The sequence below is a fragment of the Triticum urartu genome, chromosome 5A (genome assembly GCF_056163025.1).
Source record: "Triticum urartu cultivar PI428250 chromosome 5A, HENAU_Tu73, whole genome shotgun sequence".
NCBI classification, from domain to species: Eukaryota; Viridiplantae; Streptophyta; class Magnoliopsida; order Poales; family Poaceae; genus Triticum; species Triticum urartu.
In genome coordinates, this window is record NC_141877.1 from 68640609 (window position 1) to 68652934 (window position 12326).

A 12326-nucleotide genomic window follows, 5' to 3' on the forward strand; every position below is an offset into this window, starting at 1 on the left:
CACAGACCCCTCTTAATAGTGCGGTCTTTCCTACGACTTGAAGCAAACCAAAACTAAACCTTCGAAGCGTCGAAAGACCACGCCTTTGTCCTTTTTGAAATGGGGGGTCGCACATCTCCATCGCGGGCACTTAGAACCAATAACCTGAGATAAACTTTAGCAACCGATATTAGTTCAACTAACCACATTGTCATCACACCAAAATATAGCTTAAGTGCCGTTAGCACTTTCAATAGTGTTGAGAAAAGTGGCAGAGAGCTGGCTATGCTTGTGAGGAAGTTCCAGAAGTTTTCCAAGAGAAATCGATTTGGAAAGTCTTCAAAGTATGACTCGAAGAACACTTGAGAAGCTTTGATCGAGACTACGATAAGAGAACTTGTCACAAATGCAAGAAGCCAGGCCATTACATCGTTGACTGCCCCTTTGGAAAAAGGGCTCAAAGAAGAAGAAGTCTAGCAAGGATGACGACACTGATGAGAAAAAGAAGAAATCTTCAAAGTCTTCATCAAAGTCATCATGGAAGAAGAAAAGCGCCTCCGTCAGAGCTCGTGCTTTCATTGGGAAGGAAATGGATTCTGAGGAAGAACCTGAGGAAGCTGAGGAATCTAAGGAGGAATCCGACTCTAGGGTAGCAAGCTTGGCTCTCGCTACGCAGTTCTCAGCAAGTCCATCTTCGACCATGAAGAAAAGGGTGACTCCACCAACACTGAAGACTATGCTGACGACTACACTCCCACCTATTGCTTCATGGCAAGAGGTGACAAGGTAACCTCACGAGAAGCTTACTTTAGTAATTCAAGTGATGATGACTCTGAATGTGAAGCAAAACCTAGCTACAAAAAACTTGCTAAAATTGCAATTGAACAACAAAGAGCTATGGAAAAGATGCAAAAATTGCTAAACAAAAGTGATGAATATGTATTAAAGGGCCATATCTGTATGATACAAGCTTGTTAGCCATAATAGAACATATATACTAGTTTACTTTTCACACAAATAGAACCTTAGATGATCACCCTGACATGGTGAACTAATTTAGACCCAAGTAGAGACAACGACTATCAATGAGACAAATTGTAGCTAGCTACCAAGTAATAAAGATTGTATACCACGACAATGTGTATATCATTCCTTTTCCTACTCAAGGAACATAGATAAGTTAAGAAAATATTTTTACAATATGTATATAGAGCAAGAAAAAAAAGAGTCATTAGAACACTACTCTTAGCACTAAGGTACAATTTTTTTTGCGGGTGAATAACTTGTATTACTCAACTCATAGAATTACAATCATCAGTAGCTAACTGGACAATTTCCTCAGGACCAGAACCCAACCAAGTCATGGTTCTACCTTTGGTACGAGCAAAATTAGCTAGACTGTCACTATTTATACGATGCAAGCTTGTTAGTCATAATAAAATATGATGCATTAGTTTGTTTTGCACGCAAATAGAACCTCGATGGTCACCATGACATGGTGAACTAGTTTTGACCCAAGCAGAGACACCGACTATCAATGAAACAACAATGATGTCCTTTTTTTATCATGCTCTAGCTACTAAAGAAATTTAGTTTTCCGAGATATACCCAGAGAGAGAACAAAAGGAATACACAAAATAGTTAGCACACCACTAATTTTCGCATAAGGTTCGATTTTAATGAGCATATATTGCGATATTAATATTGCATGCTTATTTTTTTTACACGTCAAGGGGAAGGATCTCCAAGAGATGCCCATTTAATCATATCCATGCAAAAGCGTGATGACAAAAGAAATAGCTATCTACCATCTTTTTTCGGTGGAAACAATGGAAATGGTAGGATGTCTTTTATTGCCCGTTACGTTTCTAGAAACTTCGCTACAGAAGATACAAAGTATTTGTGTTTATTGATACGGTATTTGCTGGATCCAGCCTGTATGAGAAGTTTAGTTCATGAACTTTAGTATGACACAATTTTCTCGCCATTAATGGGTATTTACTATGTCATTACCACTAGAAAGAATGAGAACAATACAATGAAGACAATAAAATCACAAAATCGAAATCTCGATTTCATAGGTATTCAATTGCCATTTTTTGCGCCTGAATTCAATTTCCATTATTATATGTATAAGCTAGTTACCTTTAATAGAACACAATGTATTAGTTTGTTTTTGCACACATATAGAACCGAATTGATCACCATGACGATGAACTAATTTTAATTTGAGCAGAGACATACAACTATCAATGAGACAAAAAAAAAATACTTGGCTGCCAAGTATCAAGGTTTTCTACGACGACAATGTACCCATTTCTATCATGCTTTGCGTACTGTAGGAACATATACTAGTTAGGAAGCTATTTTCTCAGGAATCAGGATGTATCCATAAAAAAGGAACCCAATAGTCATCACAGTGTTACTGTCAACACTAAGATACGATTTCTAACGTGCTTATATTGCGACATTAATAATATATATGCTTATTATAACGCCAAGATACGTTTCTAACGTGCGTATATTGCGACATTAATAATATTTTCTCTGTTTCAGTTTATAAGTCCTACGCGTATATCTAGGTTGTCAATTTTATCACCCTAATATAAACTATATAACATAAAAATTATACATTTTGAAAGTAGAAACTCCGAAGTTTATGTTGGTATATTTTTTGTAATATATGACTTGTATTAGGTTGGTCAAATTGACGACCTAAAGATACGTGCACGCCCTGTAAACTGAGAGAGATGTAGTATTTATTATATTTTTTTACGCTTCACAGCGAAGGATCATCATGATATGCCCATTTAATCACATTCATGCAAAGCGGTTATCGATGACAACAAGCAACAACTATCTGCCATCTATTTTTCCATGACAAAAGTGGAAACGGCAATACGCCTATTATTGTCCGTTACATCTCTGGAAGCTTCGTGCTGCAAATAATACAAAATATTTGCTTTTATCAACACGGTGTTGGATCCAGCCATACATAACATATATCAGAAGAAATGTTCGGTAACCTTACCACATCACATTTTTCTCACCATATATATTGCGACACAAATATGTGTATACACCCCCTAATACAGACTTATTGTGTTTTATACAGCAAAAGATAAGGAAAGCAAATGAAAAAAATATATAGTACAAAAGCAAGGATAGAAAACCAATTTCAATATATATACATACATAAAACCAACGCAATTAACCTCTCTGGCTTCTCCATCCGTCCTCCGTTTCTTCTCCTTCCCCCTTCCCTCGATTAATACGCAAATACTTATTTCTCTCTCTCTCTCATATTCAACTCCCTTCTTCCACCTCGTCGGCGTCCTCCTCTTCTTCGATCTCTCCTCCCATTTCAACGCTCAGGGGAGAGGCGGCGGGTAGAAAGTCCCTGCTTTTGCGCCCCCGCAGCATGTGGCGCTAGCTGCGCTGGGGCCCCACGCCATGCAGAGCGGGCCCGCATCGCCGGCCCCGCCGGAGGACACACCGATGGCGGCGGCGGCGGCGGTGGCTGAGGTGGAGGTGATGGAGGAGGCTGACGGGGAGCAGGCGAAGGAGGATGCTGTGAAGGTGGCGGAGGCGCAGGCGGATAGGGGAGTGAAGAGGGGGCGGGGGCGACCGCGGCGGCGGCCCGTGGCCGTGGAGGGGAGCGGGGTGGTGATGGTGAAGCGGGAGCAGCTCGCGCGCTGCATGACGTGCCAGCTCTGCCACCGCCTGCTCCGCAACGCCACCACCATCTCCGAGTGCCTTCACACATGTGAGTACCCCGCTCCACCGCTGCAACTAGTACGGCGCCGCCGCCGCCGGTAGCATCGAAGGCTTAAATCTTTACGAAGATTCCCGCGGTGTCGAGCATTGCGGCGGCGATTCGACGCGTTCTTGGGGCTCCGGATTCGGCCGTCGGCGACGTCGGTTTTGGTTGCGTCGAGCTCGCCATTCCCTGATCCGGGGATGCTGTATTGCCACCCCCTACATGGTTCTTGCATTGTTCATTGTTCTTGCGTGCGTCCGATTCTGGCGTTATGCTCGTGTCGCGGGTGCGCCTCTTGATTGCACGTCAATCTGGGGGACTCGTTCCTCGTGTTCGTTTCGTAACTTCCATGCTTGTAGATTCAATCTGCGGTTCAACGGATGGGTTTACGTAGATTTGTTATCTTTGTGCAAATCTGTCAACTGCTTTGGTGCGTATAATCTTGTTCAGATAGTTGTTTAGTTCCCCATTGCTACTATTCGTGATGTTATATTAACTTGCCGTGCTCTGGTCTGAGATAGCATCTAGCTCGAGTTCATGATTTATACTAATGCTGTAAGAGATTGGAATGATGATTTTAGCCTATTGCTTTGTTTTGCACGCGGGGTACTTGCAATGTTGGCCTGTAATTGGTGGAACAGTACACATTGTTTTGGGGTCCCCAATGTGGAATCACCGTTGTGTAAATATTTTCAAGCTATCTAATTATTATGCATGCATGAATTCAGTAATTGTAGTTGTTCATATCGTGTGTGCCCTTGAGATATTGTCAATCTTGATTTGTTTCTGGTGTTTGTAATTATTTCATTGTCACTTTGTTTAGATGTTAGGAGTGACATTGGTATCTCTTGGGCAGATGATTCAAGCTTTAAATCCTTGCAGTAAAATGATACATGAACCTGATCTATCACATAGTCACATCTATTGCTACAATGTTTCCTTTTACTTGATTTTGGTTAGGGTGTGACTATCATTTGAGCTCTGTCTCCTTTTTGTAAAATCTCTTCACCATTTTATCTAGCCAATTGTAGCTTTGTTCTAAAATAAGCTTCTTGGAAGACACCTCATTTTGATATATATCTGATACTAAAAAGTACAGTAGTTAGTTTATTAATGACATTTTGGTAACTGGGAGGAAAGATAGGTGGTTTTGATCTATTGCGCACCTCCTCCTAGTTTATTTATTTATTTTTCTTGTTTTTTTAGATTGGCATGTGTGGATGTTAAGTAAATAACAGTTCCAAATTGGCTGATAGAAATATTATCTCCATTTTAACTTCTGAAAAAAAAACACGCACATCTTGTTGCTTTGCTTAAATCTGTAGGACACAGGAGTTTACTACAATGTTTTCCTATCCAATTTTTGTTATAAAAACATTGTTAATGATATTTTTTGTCGATCAACCTCCTTTGTTTAATTGTAACAGTTTTGGGGAATTTTATGCTATATGGTCAAGGCTAGAGTCAGGTTTTCATTCATTTGCATGCATGATTTTCTTCCATGATGTACAGACACTTCAGAGCATTCTTTGTGTTTTCTACAGAAAGGAATTTTCACGCTGCAGTTTCTTTACCCCTCTATAATGAAGCACCAATGCTATGAAATCCACACATCTTGAGTCCTCACTATTTCGAACTTTTTTCTTGGCATCATGCAGTTTGTAGAAAGTGTATCTATAAGAAGCTTAATGATGAAGAGTGTGACCATTGTCCAGTATGTAAAATTGATCTCGGCTGCACCCCAATTGAGAAGCTTAGGTATTCTTCTCCTGATCTTATATTTTTGGGTGGGAGACACTGTATGAAGTTAAACTTTTGTTCTGTTAGATTGTTTGCTTTATCAAATGTTCTTTTACGTCTTCTAGTGTCATAATACATGTTTATTTGCTCTGTCTTTTTTTTACTTCACTGCTAAGTTCTCTTGATTGATTACTGTTAGCATCTATTTCCATTGTATAAAAATATGTTAAGAGTTAAATTTTGATCTTAAATCATCAAACAGATAGTTGGAATGAACTACAGATTGAAGGTAGTCAATAGCAGTATAAACGATTTACCCAGCTTTCTGAATAAAGCTGGAATATATATATAAGCTTTCTGAGCATCCTTCTGGATTGTTACACGCCAATGAACTGTACACCTGCAATTTGGCGAACTATCTTATATGATGTTAGAAATATACTTCCGTCTAAGGTTCCTACTATGGCAATGCATTGTGGAACAGAATATTCCACTAAGCTTGATATAAAAATTGCTTATAAATATATGTATCCACTGTTGACCTCGAGTGTTCTTCATATCTGGCAGCATTTTATGTTTTCAATAACTGACACCATTTTAAGTGTTACTAATACCAAAACTTTGCTGTCATTATACCTCTGTTTCAAGATCTTTTCTCAAGCATTTGTTCATGGAGAAAACCATTTATATTGATCTGTATACTGGCAAAATGTAATTCTTTCTGTATTAATGAATTGCTTTTCGTCTAAAATACTAGTGCTGTTTGCATAGTTTATTTTTCTGGATTTGCTTTTTGTGAGGTCATTTTTAGATATATTTTTATAGAATTCTATAGTATGAGACCGAGTATGTAATGTTTACTGACTTTAAATTGAGTATCTGTTTCCCTTATTTCCTGCTAGGATCGGGACTTTATCATGTAGCTCTTCTGAATTGGGGGATTTTATTATGGTGAATGCTATTTTACATTCTAAACTTGTGCTTTTTCTTCTATTCATTTCTGTTATTTTGATTTTAGGGCTGATCACAATAAACAAGACGTGAGGTCAAAAATTTTCCCATTGAAAAGAAATAAGATCGGTGCTAAAGAATCTCCAGTTACACTGCCTATTAAAAGGAAAGAGAGGTCTATCTCTTCATTGGTGGTTGACACACCTCGAATAACAACGGGTTTGACTGGGCGCCGAACAAGAGCCGTTACTAGGAAGGCTGCCGCTGCATTACGTGGCCTTGGTCCTATCCTTGATCCTGTAGAAAGGGATAATGGTAGCGCCAATAAGCATCCTGATAATTTAAGCTTGCTGGACAGCTTGAGCAAAGTGCCTCAAACAAGAAGAAAGGTAAAAAAACGGCTGTAGCATCCTGACTGAATAATGTGCTTTTTAACATTTTTTTCTTACTTTGCTGTTGTGTTTTGCATGAGCTACGTATATTTAGTGCATCATGTCATCAGTAGCAGTGATTTGACGTTATTATTTGCAGGCATCATCAATTGCAGAAACGTCAAGTCATAACTCTAATAAAGATAAAGCAGGTGATGATAAGGACTTGGACAAGGCAGATCTATGGAAACCTCTAAACTGTCTTGTAGAGGCTGCAAGCAAAACAAAGTCCTTCAGGTCAAGTCCATCTGTTAAGGGAGATCAGCCCAATGGATCTCCTAGTAGTGAACATGCTAGCAAAGAGAAGCCCGTGGAGAATCTACGGAAGACCAGATTTCAAGATGACAAGAAAGATGCTCCACAGCCAGTAATGCTTAAAAAGAAAGGGACTGGCCGGACGAAGAATGCAACTTCTGTTGCTGCAGCTAGCCAGAAGGCCCAGAATAGTAGGGCACTGAACCCCGTATGGTTCTCATTGATTGCCTCGTTTGAGCAGTAAGTCAAGATTATAGTATCAGTTATCTTCAATTCAGTGAAAACATTATCTTAGGTGTCTCCCATCTCCCCTTTGATCTTCTGTCATTCAAATATTTTCAGGAAAGGTGTCCCACCCTTGCCACAGATACCTGCCCATTATTTGAGAATAAAGTAAGCTCATGTTCCTCAGCTCTGCTGCTGATGATCTTATCTATCACAATAGTTCTTTAAATCCACATTTTAAATGGATGCTCTTGGCACTTGGTTATTGAACTTATATGGTATCTTTCTAATGGAATAGCATGAAAACTGTAAAATACCAAGGAAAGAATGCTAATAACCTGGATAGAAGAAAACTATGTCCAGAGATACTATGCTATGGTCTTAGGCGATGGTACCATGCAAGTATGAATTCATTTGCAAAATCTTATTTAGTTTCAGTTTCAAAGTATGTATCCTTCCAGTGGGTGGAAATTGGTGATCAGTTCATAATTGTGGATTTTGTCTAGCTCATAGAAGGGGGCACATGGAAGGGGCTTAGATTTGGAGATAAGCATAGCTGCACATCTAAGCTTGTTCCTTTATGGTCTTGTAGTAATGCAGTTGTCACAACTTATAAGCTTGTTAAGTTGTTCTTTGCCACCTGCTGATCACTTTAGTCCGTTTGTACAAAATGTGTAAGTAACTTGGCTGAGGAGTCAAGTGAGCTTCAAAATTTCTCCTGTAAATACGCACCTAACTTTTTTGGCATATATTAAAGTAAAATACAACAAAATAGAAAAGTCAACTTACATAGTTTGATTAGTCTCCCCCCTTGTAGGTGCGGTCACTTGAATTTTTATTGTTGCAATCATCAGTTGTTTATGTTATGTTGCATCTATACATCTTTCAGTTTTTTCGGTTGTGGCTAATGCATTTTCTAATGATAGAGATGGAAGTATAGCCGCATCATCCATCCAAAGGTATATTATGCAGAAGCTCAGTCTTGGAAGTGAGTCTGAGGTGAGACTTCTACCTTTGCTTAATGTTTTACGAGTTGTCCAAAACTATGAGCATTATTTGTAGAAGAACACACATTATTGTAAAGTGGAATCAGCGTAAATTTTGGCTTGCTCTTAAATTTAGAAGTTTCATCTTAGAAGTAGAAGTCCAAACTCACCTGATGTTTACCAGCATTTCTTATCACCTTACTGCTGCTATAGCTATGCATCTAAGTTATTCTTCTTGAGTCCAGAACCACAGCTTGTGTGAACAGTACCTGATCTTGGTGTTTACAGGTTGAACTGAGCTGCTGCGGGCAGTCAATAAACCCCATACAACCGGTGCACAACCTGATGGATAGGTGGCTGAGGGTTGGCCCGTCGCGCCATTTGCAGACGTCGGTAGGCTCCTCTGGGGGAGAGTATGTGATGGTGATAACCTATGGGCGGCCGAAGTCTTGAGCGCACCATGCTGCGCCCGGCGATCTCCTGATGCGCCAGAAGGGTTGCGCCTTGCCCTGGGAAGGAAGAGGTCCTCGAAAGATAAAAGGGTTCTCTCTCCCAGTCGACATATACTGAAAAGAATGTGGCTGGCTCGTTCTGCAGCCAGCCCACCTTGTTGGTCTTGATCTGATGCTGTTGGATTCTCTTAGGGTTTATTCGATGTTCCCCTAGTTCGTTTTATACCCTTGTTATATACAGATGAAGTCTGTTGTTGTTCTAAACTTGGCGAAAGTTGACTTATGTTGAGGCTGGATAAAGTGATGATATGTTTCAACCTTCGTCTGGAAGGGGTGAATGGTTGCAGTGCTCGGCTGCTTCTGGGCTGAAAGTTTCGTTCCAAAGGAGCGTCATGCCAATGGCTGATGGTCTGTTGGTTTAGTTTGATTCGTGCCTCGTCACTCCCACTGGAGTATTGTTCATTTGCAGTAATAGGTCTGATTTATATCTCGATTGGGAATCAGAAGCCAAAGAAATTTGAGTGCTGTTCTGCTCCTGGGTGCATATGCACCTGGTATGAACAGTAGTTTATTAAAAAAAAGTTAACACATTTTGGAAGTTTCTGATTGTTTTAGATAAACATTAATTTTCACGATCCGGCGCACGGTGAAGTTTCTGGACGGTGTTAATTTTCACAGTAGTTTATAAGCTCTGGACGGTGAAGTTTCTGATTGGGCGCCCTCGAACTATAGATGAACGATCCCACGAATAGTCCCTCGATCGGAAGGTCAAAAGCACGGTCTCTCTATGAGTTGCAAGCATACTGTCTTCACGATCCGGCAGTACTTCACCGTCCAGAGCTTATAGTCGCCGGAGAATTAGAGAGGAGATTAGAACTACACTGGACTTCTAATTATGATGATTAGAGAATCTAGATCTAACTCAAATTGATCAACTAGGATCAACTAGAAATAGAGAATTAGAGGATGCTCCAAAACTTGTGTATCAAAAGTGACCAAAATCACTAGTATATATACGTTGGCGGAGAGGGGAGGGGACGCCACAAGGGGGGAAGGATGCCTTCCCCCTTGAGAAAGATCGTGGATATCGCCTAGAGGGGGGCGGGGGGGGGGGGATGAATAGGCGCTTTAAAATAATTACGGTTTAAGCTTGAACAAGTACAAAATAAACCTAGCGGTTAATTTGCCAAGCACAAAATAATTACGGTGACAACCGTTGGGGGCGGTCACCGGTACCCGTCAAATTGCACGGGGCGATCTCCACAACCTAATTGGAGACCCCGACGCTTGCGCGGAGCTTTACACCACAATGATTGAGCTCCAAACACCACCAACCGTCTAGGGCGCCCAAGCACCCAAGAGGAACAAGCTCAAGGGTAGCAAGCACCCAAGAGTAATAAACTTCTCAACTTGTAACTTCCACGTATCACGTGGAGAACTCAAACCGATGCACCAAATGCAATGGCAAGGGCACACGGAGTGCCCAAGTCCTTCTCTCTTAAATCCCACCGAAGCAACTAATGCTAGGGAGGAAAATGAGAGGAAGAACAAGAAGGAGAACACCAAGAACTCTAAGATCTAGATCCAAGGGGATCCTCTCACAAAGAGAAGAAAGTGATTGGTGAAAATGTGGATCTAGATCTCCTCTCTCTTTTCCCTCAAAAACTAGTAAGAATCCATGGAGGGATTGAGAGTTAGCAAGCTCAAAGAAGGTCAACAATTGGGGCAAAAACGAGCTCAAGAGATCAGGTTCAATGGGGAAGAAGTCCCCCTTTTATAGGTGGGGAAAAAATCTAACCGTTATGCTCACAGCACGCACAGAGCGGTACTACTGCTCCAAGGAGCGGTACTACCGGGCGGTAGTACCCCAACAGCGAGGAGGCAAAAGGCCAGTAGAACCAACGGAGTGGTACTACCGCTCGTCCTCACGGTACTACCGCTAGGGATCGCGGTACTACCGCAAAGGGTAGCGGTACTACTGCTAGCGAGCGGTACTAAAAAAATACATCCGGGCCTACCACCGCAGGACTTGGGACGAGTTTTTGGTCCGGAGCGGTACTACCGCTGTAGGAGCCGCGGTAGTACCGCTCTGGAGCGGTATTAAAAAAATTACATCCGCTCCAATTCACGGTAGTACCGCTGCAGCCTTTTCAGAACACCAAAACCGCCACAACTTTTGCAAACGGACTCCGAATTTGATGAAACCAAGTTTGTTGGAAAGCTAGCGACAAGGGCTAACACAATATTGAAAGAAATATCAATAAGAAGCAAATTAGAAAAGTCCCAAAAGAAAATGGTGAGAACCCTTCCTCGGATAAGACCGGTAAAACCTCCAACACTGAAAACATCATAGAAGGCGCATGCAAACTCCGTTTTCGATGAACTCAAGCTTTGTCATCAAGATGACCATAAGCTCTAAGACTCACAAAGAGAACCAAACAAGAACCAAGAAACATGATGCAAGGATGCAATGGTTTGAGCTCTCGACGAACGATACGATCAAGCTACTCACTTGAGAGCCCCCCTTGATAGTACGACTATCGATCCTATAACCCGGTCTCCCAACTACCACCATGAGACCGGTAAAATAGAAAACCTATCAAGGGCAAACCTTTGCCTTGCACATGATCCACTTGAGCTAGATGATGACGATCTTGTCCTCCTCAAGATGGACCACCTTTCTTGATTGCGTTGGGTCGATGGAGACTAGATGATTGCTCCCCCATACTCCACTATGGGTGAGCCACTCTTCGGCACATCTTCACAAGTCCATTGACACCACAATGGATGGCAAGCTTCAAGAACTTGATCTCTTCGTGATTCTCCACTTGAACTTGCACACGTCAATCTTGATGACGATCACCACTTGATGTCATCCTTCCCATGGGTTGTATGATATCATCCTCTTGACGCAAGCCCATGGACACGTACCTAACCCCACATAGACTCTCACATAGACCATGGGTTAGTACACAAAGTGCAATGGACAATGCTTACCATACCATGGGATCACTTGATCCCTCTCGGTACATCTTCTACTCTTTGTGAGTTGATCAACTTGATTCACTCTTGACTTAGTCTTGATCAACCTTGAATCTTTCCAACTCTCTTCGTTTGGATGATGTCTGGAAGGTAAACATGAATGATCACACAATCTTCTTCTTCAAGACATGCTTGCAATAAGCTCAACACTCACATGACCAATCTTTGGATAATTCCTTAATAGCACCTTGGTCAACCCATAAACTCCTTGAAACCAACACATGGACTTCAAGAAATGCCTATGGAAAAATCCTTCAAATATTACTCAATGCAACCATTAGTCCATAGAGAATGTCATCAATTACCAAAACCACACATGGGGGCACCGCATGTCCTTTCAATCTCCCCCATTTTGGTAATTGATGACACTTTTAAGAGAGTTTATATAAGGAATTATTCATCACCATGCAATGCAACAACCAATAATGCATGCGTAGGAGATGCGTATGCTTAGGAACAAACCAAAGCCAGAAGAGACAACTCTCTAAACTTCTCCACAAAACTC

The 12326-nt window shown here is 41.2% G+C and overlaps 1 protein-coding gene across 1 annotated transcript; it reads left to right on the forward strand.

The window, feature by feature from the left end:
• The first annotated feature begins 3213 nt into the window (after nt 1–3213).
• LOC125507900 (E3 ubiquitin protein ligase DRIP2) lies at nt 3214–9096 on the forward strand. The gene is made up of 7 exons (XM_048672422.2): nt 3214–3745; nt 5398–5497; nt 6498–6819; nt 6962–7356; nt 7459–7509; nt 8268–8340; nt 8616–9096. Exons 1-7 carry the CDS (start codon nt 3433–3435, stop codon nt 8778–8780), a joined length of 1419 nt encoding a protein of 472 aa, XP_048528379.1. The 5' UTR covers nt 3214–3432; the 3' UTR covers nt 8781–9096.
• The last annotated feature ends 3230 nt before the right edge of the window (nt 9097–12326 follow it).

Bases quoted from the DNA above. Each gene is read 5' to 3' on its own strand.
- LOC125507900 (XM_048672422.2), top strand. From the start codon at position 3,433: ATGCAGAGCGGGCCCGCATCGCCGGCCCCGCCGGAGGACACACCGATG. The intron at 5,498-6,497 runs GTATTCTTCTCC...TTTTGATTTTAG, and splicing joins ACCCCAATTGAGAAGCTTAG to GGCTGATCACAATAAACAAG. The intron at 6,820-6,961 runs GTAAAAAAACGG...TATTATTTGCAG, and splicing joins TGCCTCAAACAAGAAGAAAG to GCATCATCAATTGCAGAAAC.